This window comes from Diabrotica undecimpunctata, chromosome 3, assembly GCF_040954645.1.
Source record: "Diabrotica undecimpunctata isolate CICGRU chromosome 3, icDiaUnde3, whole genome shotgun sequence".
Lineage (NCBI taxonomy): Eukaryota > Metazoa > Arthropoda > Insecta > Coleoptera > Chrysomelidae > Diabrotica > Diabrotica undecimpunctata.
In genome coordinates this window covers 99,472,421-99,496,679 of record NC_092805.1, presented here as the reverse complement: position 1 = coordinate 99,496,679, position 24,259 = coordinate 99,472,421, and the positions used below count along the sequence as shown (strand labels likewise).

At 34.5% G+C, this 24,259-nt stretch overlaps 1 protein-coding gene across 4 annotated transcripts in view; it reads left to right on the top strand.

Annotated features, from left to right (window-relative positions):
- Positions 1-24,259, top strand: part of dnc (phosphodiesterase dunce) — a 760,818-nt gene that overhangs the window by 203,268 nt on the left and 533,291 nt on the right. The window contains exon 1 of one of the 4 annotated variants that reach the window (XM_072526404.1): positions 11,548-11,739. The exons of the other annotated variants lie outside the window; for them this stretch is intronic. Within the exon in view, the coding sequence (XP_072382505.1) occupies positions 11,666-11,739 (74 nt within the window). The 5' untranslated portion in view covers positions 11,548-11,665. Of the gene's footprint in view, positions 1-11,547; positions 11,740-24,259 lie in introns of those variants that run through there. 4 annotated transcript variants of the gene reach the window in all.

Here is a 24,259-nt window from a genome sequence, read left to right as displayed (position 1 = left end):
CCCTTTATTGGACGCAACTCATCGAAGACAACGATCGGAATTCTGTCGTGCTTATGTAAATTTGAATATCGGAGATTGAAGAAACGTTCTGTTTACAGATGAACCTCTTTCGATTTATTTACCTCATGGCGGCTAAAGACTATGGAAAAGGCCCGGAGAATGCTATTTCCAATGTTGCTTAACTCCTAGAATGCAGTTTAGTGGTGGAGATATGGGGCGGTATTTTTTTTGAAAGCACATACAGATGTTGTTATGTTAGGGTCAGGTGGCTTTACAGGAAATAGGTATATTGGGAAATGTATGGAAGAAAATTTGTTACCTTATACTTTTGTAGTAAATTTTCTACTAATGCAGGATAATGCTCGGCTGCATCAGGATAACGGTAGAATACTTTATACACATGTTGGTATTCAGTTACTAGACTGACCTCCTAGAAATATAGACCTTAACAAAATAGAACATTTATGGGAAAGCTTAAATAAACAAGTGGGAACAAATACGGCAAAACGAGATTGTTGCTTTGATCCACTCTATGCCAGAAAGAATGAGATGTTATTCTGGCTCGAGGAGGAAATACTTGCTTTTAGTATCAATATTTTCGAAATATTTCATGATTTTGATTTAAAAGAATTTAAAGAATTTTAGAATAAAAAAAATTGTAAATTATTTGTTGTTACAGTAGTCACTATTTTGGAATCTGTTTTTTATTTTATGATTTGTTACTGAAAATACAATAAATACAATTTATTGAAATTTAACCCTACAATTTTTTTTGCAATTAAAAAATTTGTTAATAGGGAATAAGAAATACTAAAACAGGTGTGATATGGGAAACAAAAATATTTTTTATTTTTTAAGGTTTATTTTTAAAAAAATTCGTTGATTCATATTTGAATCACTGCGCAATTGTAATATCTACTATAACAAATTAATTATTGTGGAAATCTGAAAAGCAGTTCTTGTCTTTGTTGAAACATAATGCTGTTTCACATTTTTTACAAACAACGTAAGTTTGGGCATAGCAACCAGGAAATTTGCAACGAACTCTTGTGCTATTCCATTTGGAAAAATGGTTTTTCTTGTCCACTCTAATATCCAGTGGAGGCAGAGATGAGGTGTTAGGCTTTATTTTCTTCCTTTCAATTTCTCTCTGTACATCATTTGATGGTTTGCCTCGTTTAGGTGTTTGGTAGGACCCAATACTACACAGTGTTTGTGCCAATTCCAATCTAAATTCAACTAGTGTCATGGTCGGTTTTCCGAAATTAGACCTCCTATATATTAACCAGGAGTTTATTATAGTGATGTCTAAAAGATGATAAAATATTCTTATATACCATTTCTTAGACCGCATTTTAATTCTACACCTTACACACACACACAATCACGCTAAGCGATCAACCCAACCTCTAGGAACATGTGTATACCATACTAAGCATGGGATCCACATGTCCGAAGATCAAACCGGTCACACTTCGCTAGTCGAAGTGGTACCTATCTGACCCCCAGGTTTTTCCACCACCCCTCCTCATCGTGTGACATACGTGAGGAGGCTTATGATCTTGAAAGTTACTAGAGTTGCCTTGGGTAATGAGACAACTCCCGTTTTTAATTATTGTGGTTATGCCACCTAACTGTAGGGGTAGCCACATCTAGGCTTTTCTCCCTAATTATTTTACTGATTCTGTAGATTTTACTCTAACTGCACTTCGGGACTTGAGTCCCTAAAACAAAAAGAAAAAGTAGCGTGTGTGTTCCGTCCATGGAGTCGACAGCCTGAGCTGTCGACTTCATGTTCGGAAAGAGTGTGTGCTCGATCACTCAGCCGCCGATTTGGCAAAATAAATTTTGTTCTCCTCGCCGGCTGGGTGTCCGATGTGGGTCCGGCCACTGAGCCCATGTTTGCCGCACATGACCTCAGTGCTCGGGTGTCGCGAGAGGATCAGTATCACTCGATCCGCCTTAAGGGCCTATTCCGCATCAGCGGTATATAGAAGGCCTGAGGGGTCTTCTATATGGAGAACTTAAATTGACTTTGCGTTAAAACGTTTAATGATTAAAATTGATTAAAAACTAACTGTATTTAAAAGAAAACAACCGTTTTTTTTTTTTTTTTTTTTTTTTGGGGTCTTCCTTGGCGTTGGGACTTTGAAATGCCGGCACAATTCTTACCCTTTTATTTCTTACATGCTAAATTGTGTGGGTGGGTTGGGGTGTGCATTGCAGGGTGTATACGGCCTCCACACACCCCGGTGTATAGTGTCCTTAACTAAGTGCCTTGGCACCTGTATCCTCTCGCCAGAGTCCTAAAAGAGAAGGATTTTTTTGGGTGGTTGTTTTCTGATGACTGCATTCTTTTATTTAGACGTCTTTGCGACCATCTCATTCTTCATTTATTGGTTTGGGACCCTATATCCGGCTATTTGCTGTTTAGGTCTTCTGTGTACCGTCCTGGTGTTTGCGTTGTAGTTTGTCAGCTCTCTCAACATGCTACTTGGGTGGTTATTTAGTCCATTGAAAAGTTCGTATGCCTTTTTGTCCATTGTGTGTAGGATCCTTGTTTGTCCTGAGTCTCTGTATAGATTTCTCAGAGGTACGTATCTTGGCAGATTCAGTGCGTCTCTTATTATTTGATTTTGCGCTGTTTGTATTTTCTTCCTGTTAGTTTTACAGGTGTGTCCCCACGCAGCGGAGGCATACGAGAGGACTGGTAGGATAATGCTATTCGCCATCCTAATTTTGGTTTTGAACCTTAACTTGCTTCTTCTGCCAATTAGCGATGAGAGCTGACTTTTCAGCGCTTTGGCTCTATACGTTTGCTGATTTATGTGCTGCGTAAATGTAAGCTTTTTATCGAGTAACACTCCTAGGTATTTGGCCTCATTTGTCCATTGTACTGGGGTGTTTCCAATTGTTAGTTCTTGATTCGGTACACTTTTCCTGTGGCTAAACATTACAGCCTGTGTTTTATCTGGGTTTATGGCTATTTTCCATTTGATGCACCATCTTACGAATCTGTTGAGTGCTCTCTGCAGATGATTAGCTGCATGATTTGGATTTCTCCAGCTAACAGCTATTGCCGTATCGTCAGCGTAAAGACTTAACAGGGATCCTGGTTCTTTTGGCGTGTCGGCCGTATAGATGGTGTACAAGTAAGGCGACAAAACAGCTCCCTGAGGCACACCTGCCTCCAGGGTCCCGACCTCGGACAGGGTTGCCCCTGTCCGAACTCTGAACCTTCTGTTGGCTAGGTATGATCCAAGGAGGCATGTCATCGCCTCGCTGTATCCCATGGTGTTCATTTTATAGATGAGTCCATCATGCCAGACCCTGTCAAATGCTTTACTGACGTCCAGAAATGCTGTTGCCGTGTACATTTTTTCGTTATATCCTTTAGTTGTGAATTCTGTGAAACGTAGAACTTGTAGTTCACATGAATGTTCGCTTCTGAATCCAAATTGTGCTTCTGGTATGGTGCCTAGTGCTTCCGATTCTTCATTGAGTCTTTTTAGTATAACTCTTTCCGCTATCTTGCTTATTGATGATAATAAGCTGATAGGTCTATAATTTTGCGGAAAAGTGCCATCTTTCCCTGGTTTTTCGATCATAATTATATGTGCCTCCTTCCATCTGTCTGGGAAATATCTTAATTTGAGCATGTTGTTTACTATGTTCGTTATATAGACAATAGCTTTGTTGGGTAGGTTTTTGAGTGCCCTGTTTGTGATGTTGTCAGGTCCTGGGGCTTTTTTGGCATTAGAGAGTTTGATTAGCTCTTTAATTTCCTCGGGAGATGTATGAGTTATTCCTATTCTGCCCTTTCTTCTCTTTAATCTTCTAGCTGTTCTTTCTACCTCTTCTTCGAAGTCTATGTCTTCGTTGGGATTTTCGTTGTTTCTGCATGCTCTTTCTAGTTCGTCCTTTAGGACTTCAGCTTTATCTCTCTCCGTATGAACAATCCCGTTTTCTCCGTGTAAGGGAGGTATGGGTTTCTTGTCCTGTCGGAGTATTTTCGATAGTTTCCAGAGAGCGGATTTGTTTGGGTCTAATTCTTGGATATAGTTGTCCCAGTTTTCGCTTCTATGTTCTCGTAGTTGTCTTTTAACTTCCCTGTCTAGCTCATTTGCGATCCTTTTATCTTCTAGAGTTCTAGTACGGTAGGCTCTTCTTCTTTTTCTATTTTTTTCCTTTATTAGGTTTTGTAGTTCGAGACTAATATCTCCGAATCTTCCTTGTTGTCTGGTAGTGTTTTCGATTTTTGAGCTGGCATCGATAGCATTATTTATGGTTGTTTCTAGTTTAGTTACACTGTCTTCTAGTTCTGTGATGTTGTTTATTGTTGGGATGTTACCGATGTTTTCGCTAAAAACCCTTCTGAAGTTTGACCAGTTTGTAATCTTCTTTTGGTGGGGCTGCAAATAGTTTAGTTCTATTGCACCCAGGGTCAGGACGATTAGATTGTGCGTTGAATCGCCTTCATTTAGAGATTGTATCTCATGTTGTTGACCCACGTTGTGTAGGATTGCAATGTCTAGATGTGTTGGGAGTTGTCCGTGAAAACAGGTCGGTCCTGTTGGTCCGATCACGTAAGTGTTAGGTCTGTTTTCGAGATGGCCGCAAAGTCGTCTCCCGTTGTTATTGGTTGCTCTGTCGAACCATAGGGGAGATCTCGCATTAAGGTCTCCTATAATCACTGTGGGCTCTTCTGTATCGAGGATTAGGCTCAAGTCTTCATCGAATATCAAATCGTTAGGTCTGACATAAGCTGACACTATTTTTAGTGTTTCGTTGTTGGCCTTTAATCTGACTAGCGTGGCTTCCATTGTCACCAGTCCATCTGGTGTTGGTATGTGTTCATGTTCTAAGCCTTTTTTAACTAGTATGGCTGTTCCTCCTGATATCGCTCTGTGGTCAGTTCTGTAGATATCGTAGCCTGGAAATTTGGTTTTCTTCCTTTCCACTAATTTGGTTTCTTGAAGGGCTACGATATCGAGCTCTAATCTGTTGATCATCTCATCCAAGAGGTTGAGTTTTTTGAAAATTCCACCGGAATTCCAGGACCCTATGCGTAGATCCTCCGTACGGTTCGCTAGCATTGTCGGTGTATTTCTCCGAATGCAGTCATCATTTTAGTTGCACGGTCCATCATGGACATCATCTCCATCATCTTCTTATTGTACTCCGTATGAAACGAAGCAATAAGTGTGGCAGCATCATGCATGGTAGGAGCTGCTTCTTCTGTAGTTGTTTTGGCAGCTTGAGCATAGCTAAAGCCCGTTGTTGTTGTTGTTGGTGTGATCGGTTTGCTCGCCGGTTTTACGGGGGCAGGGATCTTCTTCTTAGGAGCTTTGGAGCATCCTCTGTAATTCGCTGTGTGTGCTTGGTCACAGTTAGCACATTTTGGGGCTGTTTCTTTGCTCTTTTCACAATCATTGCTGAGATGGTTTCCTCCACACTTTACGCATCTGGAGATGCAGTGACAAGCCTTAGAACTGTGGTAGTAGCCCTGGCAGTTGAAACATTGTAGGGTGTCTTTTGTCATTTTGAGTTCGTCTTCGAAACGAACTCTCATGAAGTACAAATTTGTGACTCCACGTATTTTTTGGATATCATCCTCTTTGAGGGTGATCAAGAAGAAAGGCAAGATCTGTTTTCCTTCTTTTTTAGAGTACATGTTGCTTACTCTTGTAACGTCGACATTTTTTTCCCTTAATTCGTTGAGAATTACATCTGTTTTTGTATTTGCAGATAGCCCTTTTAGTATGACCCTCTTCAGTTTTTCGTTGTCGATTGGGTAGGCAATATACTCTACCTTTGGTGTGTACTCTTCGAGTATTTTGACTACTCCTAGGTAGTCTTCCCTTGACTTTGTATTTATTACTATTGTTCTACCAGATCTGGCGAACTTGTTGTCAGAAATAATACCTGCTTTTGCCGCTTTTTGCAGGATTGCTTGGTGTTCTGCGACCGTCTTTAAGATGATCGCAGGAGGTTTTGGTTTTCTTACGTTAACCTCAGCAGGTTTTTGAGGGGTTACGCTGTTTTCTTTTTCTACTTGGGTTTCTTTCGGAGATTCCAAGTTTTTGTGGGCTTTTTGCTCACTTCTTTTTTGCAGATCTTTCGCGGCTCTTGTGAGCGCTTCGTCGTTTCTTTCTTGTATTTTTTGCGTTTGTTTTTCAACAACGCTTATTGGTTTTTTTGGTCTCACTACTGTTTACTGATTTCTCAGTAGCGGTGCCTTTTTTGTTTTTTTCCTTCTTTTGGACTTTTGTCCATCCTGCTTCTGATTTCTCTGGTTCTTTTCCTTCTGTTTTGCGTTCTTTAGGCTTGGCTGCACCCCCAGATGTCGAGGGAGTGGCTTTCACCGTCTTGCATGGGGTTGTTTCTCGGGGCCTGTGGGTTTCCCACAAGGCCTGGTCTCTTTTCTTCTCGACTTCTATTAGCTTTTCGTTCCTCTCGGTCAAGGCCATTATGTGGCCGACCAGTTTCTTGATCTCTTGGTCCTTCTCTTGATTCTCCTTCCTTAACTCAGTCATCTGAGTTAGTAGATCCTGGATTTGGGCCTGTGCCTGTTTTTCGCGCTGCCTGCTTTCTTTCTGGAGTTGTCTTATTTGTTCGGTCAATAAGTCGACCGATTTGTAAAGACCGCTTTCGTCTTTATCCTTTGTAGATTTTTTTGGCACTTCTTCTTCGTCGGAGTGTTCCGCTGATGGCCTTTGTCGTTTATGTTTTTTGCCTACCTCCGGCTCGGCATCGTTGCTCGTGGAGATGATGTCCACTTTGGGGGCTTTTTTCATTTCAATGAAATCAAGTGGGGGCGGGTCTTCGGCGCTTGGAGCTGCGTCAGGCTTGGCGTTCAGTTCTACGTCCGTCTGAACGTTCAGGGCTACGTCCGACTGGACGTTCAGGGCTTCGTCCGACTGGACGGTTGATTCGGTCGACTCGGTGGCCGGGCTCAGCTCCTCGTCGGGGGTGACCTCCATGGTGGTAGAGACGCTATCGTCTGTATCCACCTCGCTGTGGTTTTCTTCCTCGTTTGGTACGAACGATTCATCATCGGAGGTATCTTCGATTAACTCGGAATCAGGGGATAATTTGGATGTAAAATTATTATAAAGCTTAATCGCTGAAGCGACCGTAGGGGTGAGTGACTCTGGATAGTCACCATCTTCTTTTTCTTGTGATGTCACCTGCGTGACATCACTTTTTTGGGGGGGAATTTCACTCATCTTGCCGTAAGGCAGTGAACATAAGTGTTCAAAAGAAAATAGGATTTTATTACACAGAAGACTCTGTTTTTTTCGTTCCGCCAAGCCGCTGCCTGACGGTTTTCCTGGGTGTCGTCCCAGCAACCTCGCGGTAGTTCACTCCCTGATTTCTCAGGGAGGGATCCTCTTGAAGTTTCTCTCACCTCAGAGGCAGGGGCCGTTTCTGTCCGACTTAGAATACAAATTACTAAGCCTTACAGTGTCATCCCTGTCGACCCACTGAGATGAACCCGTATATTTCGCAAACGCGAAGCTACTAAAAGCCTCCGCGAGGAGCCTATAAAGGCAACCCCTCGAGGTTTAACTTAATAATAGCCTCGCATCCACTCTTCACTTATTTGAAAAACAAGTGCCTGTGCCACACACGGTGTCTTACGCACCGGGAGCTGATAAGCTCCGTTGACAACAGGTCAGTCGTCCTCACCTAAGCACACTGCACGTCCTTACCGTCCGACCACTAGAGCCAGACTACTAATTCTACACTTTCCAATGTAACTGTCTAACAAATCGACTCCTCCCATATGTTTATTGTATTGTTTGACAATTGCTGGACATGTAACAGTTACCCTTTGTTTTTTCTTTCTGTCATATCCCTGCACGATTTGAGATGGTTCAGTTCCAACAAATGATGACAGCATAACAACTATTTTATTATCTTTCCAGTATACATTACTGATATCCATTCCATCAAAATTTGTTATGAATTCCTCATATTCTCCTCTATTCATTGTTTTGGCATCTGAATCCTTTGGCACTTGACGGAATCCTGTTCCTTCTGGCTGTCCCTAAAGAATGTATCTCCCTCTTTGCTAAGTAGCTTAGTAAGGGAATGGAGGTATAATAATTATCAAAATATATTTTATGATAATGATGATCTTGTACTTCCCGTGATAATCTGATGACAACATTTGAACTTGCACCAAAATCTGGTTCTTCAGGAAATCGCTTTGCAGGATCATTTCCTGTGCCTGTATATATTTCAAACTTATAGCAGAAGCCGGAAGTTCCAGATAAAACAAAAAACTTGAACCCCCATTTATGTGGTTTTAGTGGAAGATATTGTTTTAGATGGTGTCTTGTTTTTGTAGAACAGATTTGTTCATCTACTGCCAACATTTCTTCCATAGGAACTGATAAAAATGCTGATGATTCTATTACGGGTCTTAGTTTTTTTAATTTATCATCAGTATCCACTGAGTTATCGTTAAAATGTAAATTTGAACGTATTCTTTCGAAACTTTTCTCACTCATTGCATTCCGAATTATGTTTTGCCCAAATACATTATTCCAAAACAATCTCACATTTGGTACATACACGACTGATAAAGTGAACTTCGATTGAAAGTGAAGTTTAAAAACTCTTTAATTTCCAAATAATTATTTTCGAAATATGTTTCTTTTACAGCTTCTATTTTAGTCCTTATCTCCTTATTAGTTTGTTTATATATTTCGACGTTTTAATTCTTAAATTTTCGTCTTTTGTCCATTAGATTCAAAATCTCAAAATCTCATTGTTCATCAACTGTTGCTTGTTTCGATTGTTATCTTTTGGAGTTGAGCTGTTTTTAATCGTTTTAATTTGGTTCCAACGACCCACTATGAATTCTTGTTGTTTGTTATTCTTAAAATTGCTCTCTAAATTATCTCTAAAAATCTCTGAATCGACTGACCGTTGTTTCTAATAAAAAAGGGTATACCCAACAGAAATAAAACCTGGTATGATAAATAGATCTAAACAAGACCACTTATATTTATGTGCCAGTTTTCTATCATCTTAATGACTTTAAGTGGGGTTCAATAACGAACTCTGTTACTCACCATACTACTCATCCACCAGAGTCCCAATTCACTGGCGCACTCCAATGGCTTCCAAAGCTTCATTCAAGTTTTATACTGCTGCCTACTAAAATTTATTCTTCTATATATTTTTGACTAGACCGTGAACAGCAGACGGTTCGAAGATGAAGTAAGTCTGTCTCCTAACCGGAGAGAAAATACCAAAAAAAAAACAAATATAGGAGAAACAAAAGAATGGTATGCTCACGCATACATTAGAACACATATACATAAAGTTGATTAAAAGTAATTCATAAAAGATATATTAGAACAATATTGACCTAGACAATGCTTTCTTTAATACAATACTGGCTTTAATAAATAAACAAAAAGCCAAAACATTAAATAACTTGCATATATTATTTATGTTTATATGTACTTTAATTTTTTCTTATTTTATATTTGGCTTATCCGAGACCCGTACATAAAAAATATGCTTACCGGTTCTAGTAGAGCATTATCTTTCAAACATTGTTGGTATCCTGCAAAAACCGATAACAGAACAGAGTATTTTTCTATATACTTAAAAGTCAAAAACATTTCTTTATTACATCATTAACTTAATATGAAAATTAAATCTTTTACAGCTTCTGAACTTTTGAATATTATCATAATCATTTTCCTTTTAATAGTCGAGTCGACTGTTAAAGGATGGATTGACGATATTCATCATTTTAAATATGAAGAGGTTGGATTTAGAAATTGCTACAATATCGTTGCAATAATTTTTTTATTTCTTCATTACCTCGTTTACCTAAAGAAACTATTGTAATTAATTTTACGATTGTCCTAATTCCATTTGCCGTTTTTTCGTCTTTTCCTTTTTCTTCTTATTCTTTTGATCTAAACATGACTCTGTCTGTCTTTCAATGTGCCTCCAGTAAGTTGTCGTTCCATCGTTTTCTTGGTCTTCGTACTGATTGTCTTCCTATTTTGGAACCGTCTCTCGCCATCTTTACTACTCTGTTGTCATTCGGTTATATAATCTTTCCATTCTACTCTTCTATTTCTTACCCAGTCCTTGATGTTCTCCACCTTGCATCTACGTCGTATATCTGCACTTGGAGCTCTGTTCCATAGTGTCTTACCATTAATTTTAGAGTTTCGCACCGTGTAATTTGCACAGTCAAAAGGATGTCGTTCTGTTCCACGATAATGCTTATTCCTATACGGCTAATCAAGCTGAAGACCTTATTACATCATTTGGCTGGAAACACCTAAAAAAGCACCATACAATCCCGACCTAACGCCTAATGATTACCATTTGTTTCTGCATTTGAAGAAACAGTTGGCCTGATGGAATGCGAAAGCTGGTCTTATGATACGATAAGTATTTTGATATTAGTGGGCATTATCTTGAAAAGTAGTTTCAATATAGGGTAAAGCGGATTATCAAAGTTTGTTGTTTGTAGCTATCCTATCGCCCAATATATATCGCCTTCTATTATATAGAGCCTCATTCGAGCTGTGGGTGATTAGAAGAATTTTGAAAATATCGTGGACAGAACACGTCACAAACAAAGAGCTTCTGAGAAGGATGAATAAAGAAATAGAAATTTTAAATATGTATAATTAAAACAAGAAAATTGGAATATCTCGGTTATATTACACATGGAGAGAAATACACCTTGCTCCAACTGATTATGCAGGGAAAGATCCAAGGAAAGAGAAGCATAAGGAGGCGTAGAATGTCATGGCTGCGCAACCTGAGAGAGTGGTACGGATGTACATCAAATGAACTTTTTGGAGCAGCCGTCTCAAAAGTCCGAATAGCTATGATGATTGCCGACCTCCGCCGCGGAGATGGCACTTGAAGAAGATCGCCCAATAACTATTGCAGATTGTACGATTTTCAATTCTTATTGGTGTTACGAAAATAAGAATTCTCATCAAACATATTTTCGGAATAAGTATATTCCTATAGTATACTTCAGCGTTTTTTTTTGATCAGCTGAATTTATGCTGACTTTTATTAAATGTTTATCTATTTTAAGTTAAACTATGTTTTGATGTTTATTGTCAATATAGTAGATTGCAACTGACGTTTATTACGTGGATTGTACTGGTTTAATTATTTCTTACTTCTCTTTTTACGAAGAAACACTAAGTGTTTCTTTGTATTTTGTCTTATTCATGTTTTACCCTGTATATCCGTCCATATTCACAGATTAATAACTCTATTTTAATGCGTTTCATTGATTTCTTTATTTGCTGACAAGTCAAGGATAAATATTTTTATTAAATTACACATTAATAAGATAGCAATTTATAAAGATATTTATATAAAACAGTGGGTGGAAAATGACTTATCAGAAATCTAAAATGGACATGGGCGTATCTAAGAGACTATCCTTAGGCGGTAAAGTTGTTTTTATTTTCTTCTTCGAAACGCAATATTTTTTTAACTAATAGACAGTTTGTTTTAAAATTATAGACGGAAATGTAGTTCATCGCGCAAATCTAATAAGTAAGACAATAAAATGAGACTAATACAATTGTTGGTAGCTATGATTAGTGCAGCAAATAGTTCGAATGCCTTTTGTATGATGTTAATTAGGTAGATGTATCACACAATGGGTGCCGGATGCAGTTTTGCCACTATTACTAGTACGAAATATAGAATTTTGGCATTCAGGTAAATGCATATCTTTTATAAGTTTAGACAATATGGCTTTTCGTGTAGTTCGTGTTTATTTACATTTCTGGGGTGAGTTTCTTGTAAATTTATTTTTTATTTTAAACCGCCTTAACTACTTAGAGTTATTGCGGTGTAATTTGTTTAGAACTAATGTCGTTTAGATAATTAAATAGGTTTATAAAATTACAAGTAGATTCTAAAACGTCTTTTATACATATTGAAAAATATTGATTGTCTGTCTCTTTCATTAATATATTTAGGCCAATCTATCATAATGCAGGGTGGTCGACGAAAACGAAACAGAGGCGTTATCAGGAACTGCGACGAACATTTTTGATTAAAGGGGGACACATTTTTCCGGTGTTTTCGATTATTTTACTTCGACTCCTAAGCCAGAGTAAGAATAACTCCAACATTTTTAATGGCAATGGAGGTTAAATGAGATATCGTTTTATACCATGCGATCACCAAAAATACTAGCCCTTTCATTAAATTTTGCAGTTGCTCTGCATGTACCTCGTGGAAAATCCTAGGAAGTGAATCAGGCCAATAACTAAAATTATGACAATTTACAGTTCTGTTTATAAAAAAGTGCATTTATCGGAAAAACAGACTTGAAAAATCTTTTTTTTTTAAATATATACCTTTTACAAAGGATTTTAATAAATTTTTTAATATATGGTATACAGCCAAATACAGGAACGTAGATTCCTTGTGCATTGAAAAATCTAGTCAACAAAAAACAGATTTGAAAGAAAAACGGTCGATTGATTTCAGACACTGCTACTTACTTGGTACTTAACATAGGATCTAGGTGAACATGTTTTAACATTCCAACGTCAATATATATATTTACTACACATTATTCTTACAGCTGATATTTACAAGAGAATCCTATAATTTCGTATCATTTACTTAATATGACAAATTGTAACAAAAAACAAAAACTATGCTGAGAAAGAAATTAAAATCTAAACCATTGGCGTACTTAATCAACTAATTAAGCAGGTAAATATATATATATATATATATATATATATATATATATATATATATATATATATATATATATGTTAAACTTACAGTTTAACATGTATTTCCTTAAAAAAAAATAAACTAAGTATTGAGCCGGATTTAAAAAGTTGAATACTAATTCATAGGGAATTGCAAGTGCTTTAAAACGATATCTTAATTGACGCCTATTACATTAAAAAACGTTGTAGCCATTACTGTTCTCCCAAACTGGTATATGCTTTGTGTTCCTGTTTTTAATGAGTGGCTGATTACTAATACTCCAAAATATGCAGGGTGTCATAAAAAAGATTGGTCATAAATTAAAGCACGCTTTTTAGAGATGAAGGGATCATCTTTTAACGATATAAGTCTCTGTCAATTGTCATGCCCCTCCCTTCCAGTACCCCAAACCTTAAATTTGAAATAGGGAATATACCATGTGTGGCACATTCTTAGACAGGTGTTTCGGTGGAAAATTCAGACATCCCTATATTTTTCGATATTAACTTATGAAAAAATCAACTTATTGAAAGTGTTATACCTCTTAAAAACTAAATGTAAAGCATATGTTTTTCTGGTGTCAATTGCGAATGTCAAAAACTACGTTAAAACGAAATTTGCAACATTCATAGGAAACTTTATTAAATGTAAGGAAAATAAGATTAACTATATTTTAAATTAATAAATTCATAATTTAAATCAGTTTACTCATCAGCTATAACAACTATTTACTACAATGGTAACAATGATATTCACCAACGTCCAAACAATTATAAAGTCGCAGTTTCAAATTACGAAGAATATTTTGGAGCATTTTAGGGGTTCATTCTACATTCAGTACTACATTCATGCACTATTCGTTACCTTGCTTCTTAAATAACCCCATATGAAGAAGTCCAGTAGAGTTAAATGGGTGGCTTATTAAATAAAGAGCAAGATCACTGATTTATCTCTCCTGGACTTCTTTATATGGGGATATTTAAAAAGCAAGATTTATAATATCATTCCAGCTTCATTGGAAGAACTAAGACAACGAATAGTGTATGAGAATGTACTCTAGGAACCCCTAAAATGCTCCAAAATGTTCTTCGTAATTTCGAACAGCGACTATAATTTAATTGACGTTGGTGGATATTATTTTGGACATTTCAGTAAATAATTATGGCTGATAAGTAAATTGATGGAATTATAATTAATGATTAATTTAAAATTTAGTTCATTTTACATTAAATTTAATTAAGTTTCCTATTACTGTTGCAAATTTCGTATTGATGTAGTTTTTGACATAACCCGAAGTTGACACCAGCAAAACATAGGCGTTACGTTTAGATTTTAAGAGGTGTAACACTTTCAATAAACTGATAGTTTTTCACAAGAATAGAGTTAATATCGAAAAAATATGGATGTAAGAATTCTCCAGGGAAATACCTGCCTAGCAATATGCCAGACATGATATATTTAAAATTTAAGAGTTGGGGTACCCTAAGAAAGGGGGTTGAGAATTGACAGATATCTATATCGTTAAAAGATGACTTCTTTTAGAATAAAAATCGACCTGTTTTGAATATTGCCAAATATCAGGGTGGATTAGGGAATCGCCAAATTATTCCTATAATATAGATGCAGGTACGTGTTATCTTAATACTCCAGTCAAGGAAAAAAAAAAGCTGAAAAAAATCTTATACAGATATTTGAAGGTTTTAAAATGTATAAGGGGTAGCAGATGAAAAATCCGTGAAGACGTACAACTGATCATGCTTTGCTATTTTAAACAATCTTGAAAAGTGAAAAAAATATGTACTTATAAAACTTTTTTTATACATTCTAAAGAAGAATGGTTCAAATAAAAGTTGTAAATCATAAAAACTATAAACTATTTGGTCGATCTGTTTAAAATTTAAAACACTTTAATAGTTCATTAAATGCCACAATTTTATCTAGCTATATGACGTGTCATTATGCAAAAAACAAACTTATTACCATTTATAAATTACTACAAACATAGGTGTTTTTTGAAATTACCTCGGTCAATTCTTTATGTATTTTATTTTTCAAACTCAAAGAACTTTTTAGAATCTACAATTTTTATTTGAACCTTTTTTCTTTAGATTGTATAAGAAACGTTTTATAGGCATAATCTTTTGTTTTACTTTTTACGATTGTATAATAATAAAAACAATTAAAATTATTTGTACGTCTTCACAAAATTGTCATCGGGTACCCCTCATAATTATACCTCTAAATCTTTAAAAATCTGCATGGAAAATTCTCGAAAAATAATTTAATTAAGTTTTAATTTATTTAAGATATATATATATATATATATATATATATATATATATATATATATATATATATATATATATATATATATGATTCGTTATGATATGATATATATGATATGATATATATATGACTCGTTTGGAACAAATATATAACTTTTGGAATTTCTTATTCTTGTAGAAAAATATGGGTTTTTTCGATGACATCCGAAACGACTATGGGCGAAGAGTCAGAATTCTGAAGGAGTGGACTAGAATTACCATCAAACTTGCTGCTTTTTTATTGACTCCAACCCATCCAAAACAGTTATATATATTTATATATATATATATATATATATATATATATATATATATATATATATATATATATATTAAATGTAAACTATTTAAATTTTGAAGTTGTCCTGTCTCAAACTTACGATATTGAACTTAAAAACTTATTTTCATTGAAATTGGTTTTTTAATTGACTGTCATTCGCAAATATTTTGAGAATACAAAATCCGTCGTTCTGTAATATTACTTTTAAGAGTTAAGAAAATTTAATATCAGATAGGCATTGTTTTAATAACCTGACATTAATTTTTATATAAATAAATGTTTGTTATTTTGGGATGCTATTAAAACAGCAATAAACACTAGGTATTATTTATAAAAGATAAGTTGATCATAGTTGAGAGTTCGCCAAATGGCGAGCTCCCAAAAACCTTTGTTCGATCAATATTAAAATTGATTTTACTTATGATTCCATTTATATAGCTCAGTCATTTTGTTATTTTTATATCCTTTTCATTGCTTATCGAAGGAGTTTCTTCCAAGATTTCCAAGGTTTTTATGAAAATTTGTACCTGAATATGTTTTCTCCGAAGTGGAACTCCAATCGTCTAAATAAACATTTTTTCGATTAAATGCACCTTCTTATTGTAATTTGTGCTCATTGTCCCAGGTATGTGTGCATATCTGCGATTTGTCGAAGTCTCTGTTCTTTATGTATGTTTTGTGCTGGTTTATATATAAATGCAAGACTTATTGGTCTTGCATTTTCTCCCATATAGAAATTGTTGCACTGACTGGGTGTTTTATATGTAGTTCTTTGGTGTTTTCTCTTGTGTTGTTAGGTTTGATTTTGGACAGAATAAATCCCAGTGTATTATATATATGTTTTCTCTTGTGTTGTTAGGTTTGATTTTGGACAGAATAAATCCCAGTGTATTATATATATGTATATATATATACATATATATACATATATATATATATATATATATATATATATATATATATATATATATATATATTTAAGATGGAACTGTGACATAAGGAACGAAAACAAACCGGTACAAGATGATACAGAAAAGCGAATATTAGACAATCGTGGCAGAAATGGAGAACGACTATGAAAGTTCCCCATTTCTTCTATGTACGACTTCAATTGTTCTCTCCAGTCCCTTGTTCCCATTTTTTATATCAGTTCTGGCGGCATCAAACCACTTCCTTCGTGGTCTCCATCTTTTTTTCTTCCCTTGTTCTCCTGCTTGGAAAACTCTTATGGTATTTCTTTCTTTTGGCATTCGTAAAACAAGTTCCAACCACCTAACTCTTTGTGCTCTGATTTTCTGTATTATTTTGGGTCTCTTATTCATTTCCATTAGCTCCTAGTTTGTTAAGAAGCACCAAAAAACTTTCTTAAGATTTTTCTTTTCCAATGTCTAGCTTTTTTTCTTCTTTTTGATTTATTGTCAAAGTTTCACATGCATACAATATCGTTGGTCTCACTATTGTTTCATAAGTGCGAATTTTGTCTACCGTGGACACATTTTTTTCCTTCAAAAGTGCGTTCAATGATGCTACTGCTTTGCTAGCTTTTAACAACTGTTTATCTATTTCTCTCTCTTCGCATCCTCTATTTGTAACTGTTACCTTAAGTAACTCAAATTCTGTTAAATTATGTTAAATTTGTACTCTCCCTTATTCTTTCCTAAACTGATCTATTTATTTTCTTCTACATTTTCCCCTCTTATCTCCATATACTTGATTTTTTCTTGATTTATATTTAGGTCATATTTCTAGCGGCTGCTTAAAATTTTGTGAACATTTTCCCAAGTTCTATTCTTAAATATGTCAGAAATACTAATTCATCTGCGAAACCTATGCACTGTTGTGTTTTATTTAGAATTTTGTACCGTTTGTCGGGATCTTGGCACCCCTTATTATCTTTACTAGTTTTAGGTTGACAGTGGGCCTCCCTACTTAAATCCTCTATTGACGATAAACTGATTTGAAAGTCTTCGTTTTTTCATGACTTTATTGACTGTAGTAGTTGCGTCATTTGTCATTTTAACTAATCACATCAGTTTCCCTGGTATTCCCAGTGATTTCATTGCTTCCTATAGTCCGTTTCTTGAGATGGATTTGTAATAATTTTAGCATAAAAAATTGGTCGATTGTTGCTCTTTCCTGTTTAAAACCAGCCTAGTATTCTGCTATCATATCTGTTTCGTAGGTTTTTATTCTAATTTTTATAATTGTTGCCAGTACTTTATGTACTAGTCCTAATAGTGCAATTCCTTTGTAATTTTCACAGTCAGTTTTACCTCCGTTTCCATTGCTCTGACATTTTTTGGAGTTGTAATATTTTTCTCTAATATTTAAGTCGAGCTATCTTTTGCTGCAGTATATATTCTCCCGCTTTTAATATGTCCACTGGCACTCCGCTTTCTTCTGCACTTTTATTATTTTTTAGGTCTCTTATTACTTCTATTACGTTATTCTGTGTCGGTTGTTTTTCTGTTTCTTGTGTTCCTTGTTATATTTCTGTTTTTGTTTGGCCTTTATCGGTTAATAATTCGTCGAAATACTCTGTCCATCTGTTAAATTTTTCTGTCTTGTCTCCTAGTAATGTACCATCTTTATTTCTGCAAAACATTTTGTTTTTATTTTGTGTCATTTAATGTTTTTACTCCTTGATAAATGTCTTTGATAAGTTTCTAACTTTTTTTTGGACATAGTTTTCTTCTATTATGTCTAGTTGTTTTTATAGTAATTTTCTCTTCTTTTGCCTGCTTAATCGCTTAGTTTCTCTCCTTTTGGTTTTATAATGCTCTTTACTTTTTTCTATATTATTTCTAAAATTTTCTATTTTTGCGTTGTTTCTCTTCGCTAGGATTCTTTGCAGTCCCCATTAAACCAGTATTCTCTCTTTTCTTTTTCTGATTCTGAATGCTAAATCAGCCGCTTCTATAATGGATGTTTGTATTAGTTCCCGTTCCTCCCTTAAGTTCCCCGTCGTGGTTCTTTCCAACCTCTTGTTTATTTCTGCCTTTTGGTTGGTAATTGGTAAATTGGTATTTTTCCATTGTTTTTTTTTTCTTGATTGTTTTTAAATTTCTTGTTTAAATTTGACTATTGTCAATATATGGTCACAGTCGTCATCTTTTCCTCTGTAGCTTCTACAATCAGTCATGGATGTATTGGGTTTTCTTTCAATGAGAACATGGTCTATTCGGTTTCTCGTTTCCCTATCAGGGAAGATAAAGGTTATTTTATGTACATCTTAATTGTGTACTTATTATCTTAAGGTTGTGGTCTATTAGTTTTTTTTTATTGTCATTACTTTTTTATGCAGGCTTTTACCACCTATTATGTTCATATAAATATCTTATTTTCTACTTTCGCATTCATATCTTCCACATTTTTTTATGTTATATAATTTGATTGTTTGTCAAGTAGCTTAGAGTTGTTCATAGAACTGCTTTTATTTTCATGTCTGTAGGAGCATGTTGAATATTGCTTGAAAATTAGTTACTTCTCGGCTTATTTTCTGTGATACCATAAAACCTATCCCCAGGTATCTATTTGAGACGCCGCTTTTAAAAATAGTACTATTTCACCCTTATTTTTTTCAATTCCCAGTTGTTTGGTTTCTTGTAAGGCCAATATTTCGATTCTATATTTCTTATTTATTTTATCTAAATTTCTAAATGCTCTCAGTATATTAGTTGGTTTAAATGTTGTGATGTTGTATTTATTTCCTTTTCTTTTCTATTTTTCCTTAGAGAGACTGCAGGACCTTCGTGCACAATAATGCAACGAGGATAGCTCTAGAAAGTGAGATTGCCTCATCTGATCTATAAAGTTGATGTGTTATTTGGAATGAAAATGCAATCGACTAATTATTTAGGTCATCATCTCCGAAAAATGATTTCCTTATTTATCTCGCCTAATCCAATGCAGCGCAAATTAAATTTTCTGTATATTTTCCGATAAATCGATTGCATCTCAAATTAAGTGAATTTCGAAGGTGTTTCCGGAATTTAGGTCACGTTTACTTGACAAGGCAATTAAGGAAATATGATAAGGATTTTATAAACTATTTTTAAAGTGTACGCAAAATAATTTATTACAAGTTATTTAATCCATGTCTGCCAATCTCAACTTAAAATATGTTAAAGTATACAGTAAAACCTCCGTTAACCGAAATAATTGGGGGGGGGGGAGGCCGTTTCGGATAACAAGAATTTCGGTTAAAAATAACATTGTTTTTTATAATATTCTTGATCAAAATATTGGTATTAAAAAATACTATGAGTTGATTTCATAATGTTTTCTAATAAGTAAATCCAAAATAAAGTAATAAAATTAAGGAAAATGAACAAGTTTAACATGCTTTTTTAAAGAAATCTGCTATTTTTTTTGCGTTTTCGTTTGACAACGATGTTTCTCTCTCCCTCCATCGTTAATTTGCAGAACGTCATGAGTTTTCCTCATTTGATTGTTCGACGAAACGTAAAGCAATCTGAAAAGGACAAAACTTTATGTAATGACAACAAAAATTAAGAATCTAGTCGTGTCCCTAACTAATTAGGCCTACTGTATAAAATTCTTTCCTCTAAAGCATTGAAAATCTCGTCGACGGTCTTGTGCTGCCTGTTGCCTCTTGGGTCGTCATCTTCGTCATCTGATATGCTCAGGTTTTCTTGATAAAGAACCATATCAATGATGTCCTGGTCGATGAATTCACGTTCTGAGTCATCAGCTGCTAACCAGACACGTATCTCTTCTTAGTTAATTTCGTCATGTCCCGGCAAATTTTTAATGAAAGGTTTAATTTCTTCTGTCGTTTTCTTACCATTTTCTTCTTCAGGATCGTCAATAAAAATCTTATCAAAAAGTTTGTTCCAGCATTTTTCCAAAGTTGAAGATTTGATCTTGGCCCACGACTCAGCTCACCAATAAAAATGTTTTATTGTTAAAGATTTGAGAATTTCGGGAACACTTTTGGATTAATTCGTCTCCTGTAATAACAGATATCTTAAGAATGCTTCTCTATAATGTCTCTTGAATGTCTCTATGACTCCCTGGTCTAACGGCTGGATTAAGCTTGTGATATTCGGTGGCAAAAATCTGACAATTGTCACCATTTTGTAGATTTTGAGGGTGAGGGCGCATTGTCAACAAGCAACAATGCTTTGATGAGAAGGTTTTTTGATTTTAAAAAGGATTTTACACTTGAGACGAATTCATTTTCAAACCATTCTAAAAATAAAGTGGTCGACATCCATGAACTTTTTTGGCTTCTATACCTTAAAATGCCTTTTCGGAAATATCTTTTAGAGCTCTTGGTTTTTGTGATTTCCCAACACACATAGACATCAATTGGTGAGTGAACTTAACGGAATTGTTTACGTTTTGCGACAAACATTTACTTTTTATTGACGAAATTATTGAAACTGTCAGCCGTTTCGGTTAAACGATGTTTCGGTTAAAAAGGTTTCGGTTAAGGGAGGTTTTACTGTACATGCAATTGTAATACGACAAGCTTGGATTATTTTGCTCGTTAGTTTTAGTAAAGTTTGAAGAAGCACAGCGACAAATAATACTCTTATCTACTGAATTTAGAAAGATAAAAAAATTAAAGCCTTTAGTATCAGCGCAACTGTTTGTTATTTTTAATTGAATATTTTTCTGTTAAAAAGAATTGTAACTTACAAAATGTATTATTTTGTAGTTCTGTTATATTAAATCTTGAAATACAGTAATTTTATTTGAGCAAAGGCATTGTATAGTCCAACATGAATAAATAAAAATAAAAGAATGAATTTATTTCCTTAACATGTCAAAATTTCAGATTTGAAGTATAGATATAGAGACATAATCTGATAAGTGCGTCAAGAGTAAAATCTTAATGTAAAATGCCACATAACTAGAGAAAATACTCGAATCCAAATTAATGTTACTGAAGGAAAAACGCAGTTTGGCTAGACCAAAGTTACGGTTTGTTAGAAAAGTGCGCAGTCCACAGTATACACGTACAGCAGAATCTGTTGTACTCGACTCACGACGTGAGTCGGTTTGTTAGATTAGATCTGATACATACGGATATGCTGTTGCGATCAAAACAAGTTTAGAAATTAGTTTCAGGTTTGTTTTCTTAAGGGTTGTACGGTTAGAAAAATGAATTCTCGCCAACTTAACGCAATAATTTTATTACTCCAAGAAGAAGAGGAAGAAGAAGATTTGATAATGTAAATCTAAATAAAAAAAAAATAAAAATGTAAACGAAATTTTATCATGTAATATAGAAGGTGCTTTTAAATTAACAGTCGAAAGGAGATTGTTTCAGAACGACGAATAATTTCGAGAAAATTTTAGACTTTCCAGGGATTTATTTGGAACCGTTACAATTTATAAGGGATGATATTACTAAAAAACCCTACAACAGAAGGCAACACCTAATTATTACAATAAAAATAACTATATAAAAAGCTGAGCTCAAATGAAAGTTTGCGTCAAAATCAAATCGCAATAGATTCCAGCTTCCAGCGCACACCGTCGACGTATACTGCTGCCGCTCATCGCTCGGCAGCGCGCACTACTAAGCATCTAACAAACCGTTATCATAGAGAACCATTCCTGTGATTTCGTATATCGGAAATGAGATACAAAAAAATAAAAAAAATACTGTTTTAAATTATTTTGTTGACATTTATTTGTCTTTATAAATATTCTCCACCAGCTTATGAAGTATATATTGTACCTCCTTCTTTAATTAGTTCATTTATTATTCCTGTATCCCCTGCAGTAATCTTATTTTTCAGGTTATTTATACTTTTATAATTTAATTTCGGCTCTCGTTTGTGTTTCTTTTTCATCTTCTGGGTCCACCAGCCTTATGTCTTTGTTATTTGGTTCAGACGTACTTCTATTTAATAAGCTTTCGAAATGGTGTTGCCATCTTATTGTCATTTATGGTTTACCTCCTAGAGAGTTACATACGATATTCGACTGTAGAAAAAATCATTTTTTGTATTTCTAATAGAAATTCGCTGTCTTTGTTCTAAAAGTTTTCTTGTATTTTCTGTATATTTTTTACATATCAGTTGTTTTCTTCGTTCTGAAGTTTTTTTCGACTTTTTCCTTAATGTCTGCAGTAAGATTTTGGTTTTTCTGTATTTTTGCCAACAGTTGGATCATACCAGCCAATCTTATGTGAATGCCAGTTTTTTGTCTCAAATAAAGCACTGCTTTTTTAATCTTTTAAGGAAGATAGGCCGGTATAAAGAGAGCTGGCGCCCAAAATTCAAACCAACATTAGTGTTGGAGCGGATAATTTAGAAGCGATCATCTCATTTAAATATTATTCTGAAGCTGGTACCTTATTTTCTTCTGGTACCTTAATGCAATTTACTATTTTTGTTGCAAATAAGCCACAATTTTACTTTAAAATAAGTTTATTTGACGTTTTAATTTTCAGTTCAAAAATTGTTTGCAAAAAAGAGTATTTCAAAAAGTGAGAATGTTATTTTAACCTATTGAAGTTTATCTATTCGTTTGTCTATTCGAATTCAACTATAGCTTAAAAGATTATCTTTTATATTTTAAGGTAGAAAAAACTGAACGTTGATCTACTTACTTTACATTGAACGGAAATTCAAAAGGGCGAATAATTTAATAATAGAAAGCCCGTTTAAGAAAAAAAAGTTAGTTGGCTATGAATTTCCGGATTATAGAGTTTCATCATTAGATAATTTAATTCATAAATGCAGATAATTGCTTTTTCCTGTCAAGCTTTTATTCAAACGCATTTTAGAATCGACTAAACGAAATTTATGCATTCCTGCTGTTTAAAAATTACCCTGAAAGACATACCTACTAAATTGTGGCTCTAAATTTCGCTTAGTGGATGACTAATCGGGAAATGGCATTAATGGTTATGGAATTGTAAATAATGAATTAAGTAAGTGGGGTTTTCCATTTTGATACTTCACTAACTATTTAAATCTAAAATCTGTATATCAGTAGAGTGATTGAGTTTAAAAAAGAATATAAATAAATACTCCTAATAAAAAAAAAACAACTAGAAAACTCAGTATTCATTGACTATTTTGGAGTTACAATAATCATATTCGTTACATATAATTTCATAAAAAGTTTGCACCACTGCATTCATTTTATTTTAGTCGTCACAGTGTCAAAATCCATTACAATAAAATTTCTTTATTCTCAGGAAGCACGTTCCACAAGCTTTGTTATGCATATGGGATACTAATGTTCGTACAACATAATTTACCCTAAATATTGGTTGAAATTAATATTTATTGTCAAAATGAATTACAATAAAATTCTTTTATTTTCAGGAGGTATTGTCAAAGGTACTTTCCTTTCCACAATCTTCGCTATGCATGTGGGATGCCAATGTTATTTATTTCTATACCTAGACAAAATCAAACGAACTAATGCTCATAATTTAATTTAGTTAGTCAAACATACAGTGACTTTCTCAAAATAAGACACCGACGTATATACAGAGAGTGCGAACGAATAAAAGCGATAATTATCGATTTATGGAACTTAAAAGAAAAGACGTATTTTTATGGTGTACTTAAAATAAATAGACCTAGAGGAAGTCGGTTACAAAATATTCCACTTAATAAAAATCTATATTAAAAATAAAGTGCATCTGTCTGCGCGAGTTCTTTCCTAATATTTAACATAAAGATAAACTGGGAAATATGGTAGGGTGGTGTACTTTCAATATTCAACAAATGCTTCTATTTAACATATATTCTGAACAACATTTTCAAAGAAACCGAGAGAATATTAAGCAAGGAATTAAGGTCAGCGGAATCTATGAGATTATCCATTAGCCTTTTCATAGTCTCGTTCCATGACAGAGTCGAGGTTAATTAATGTTACACAACATAATAACAACGGATCCTAC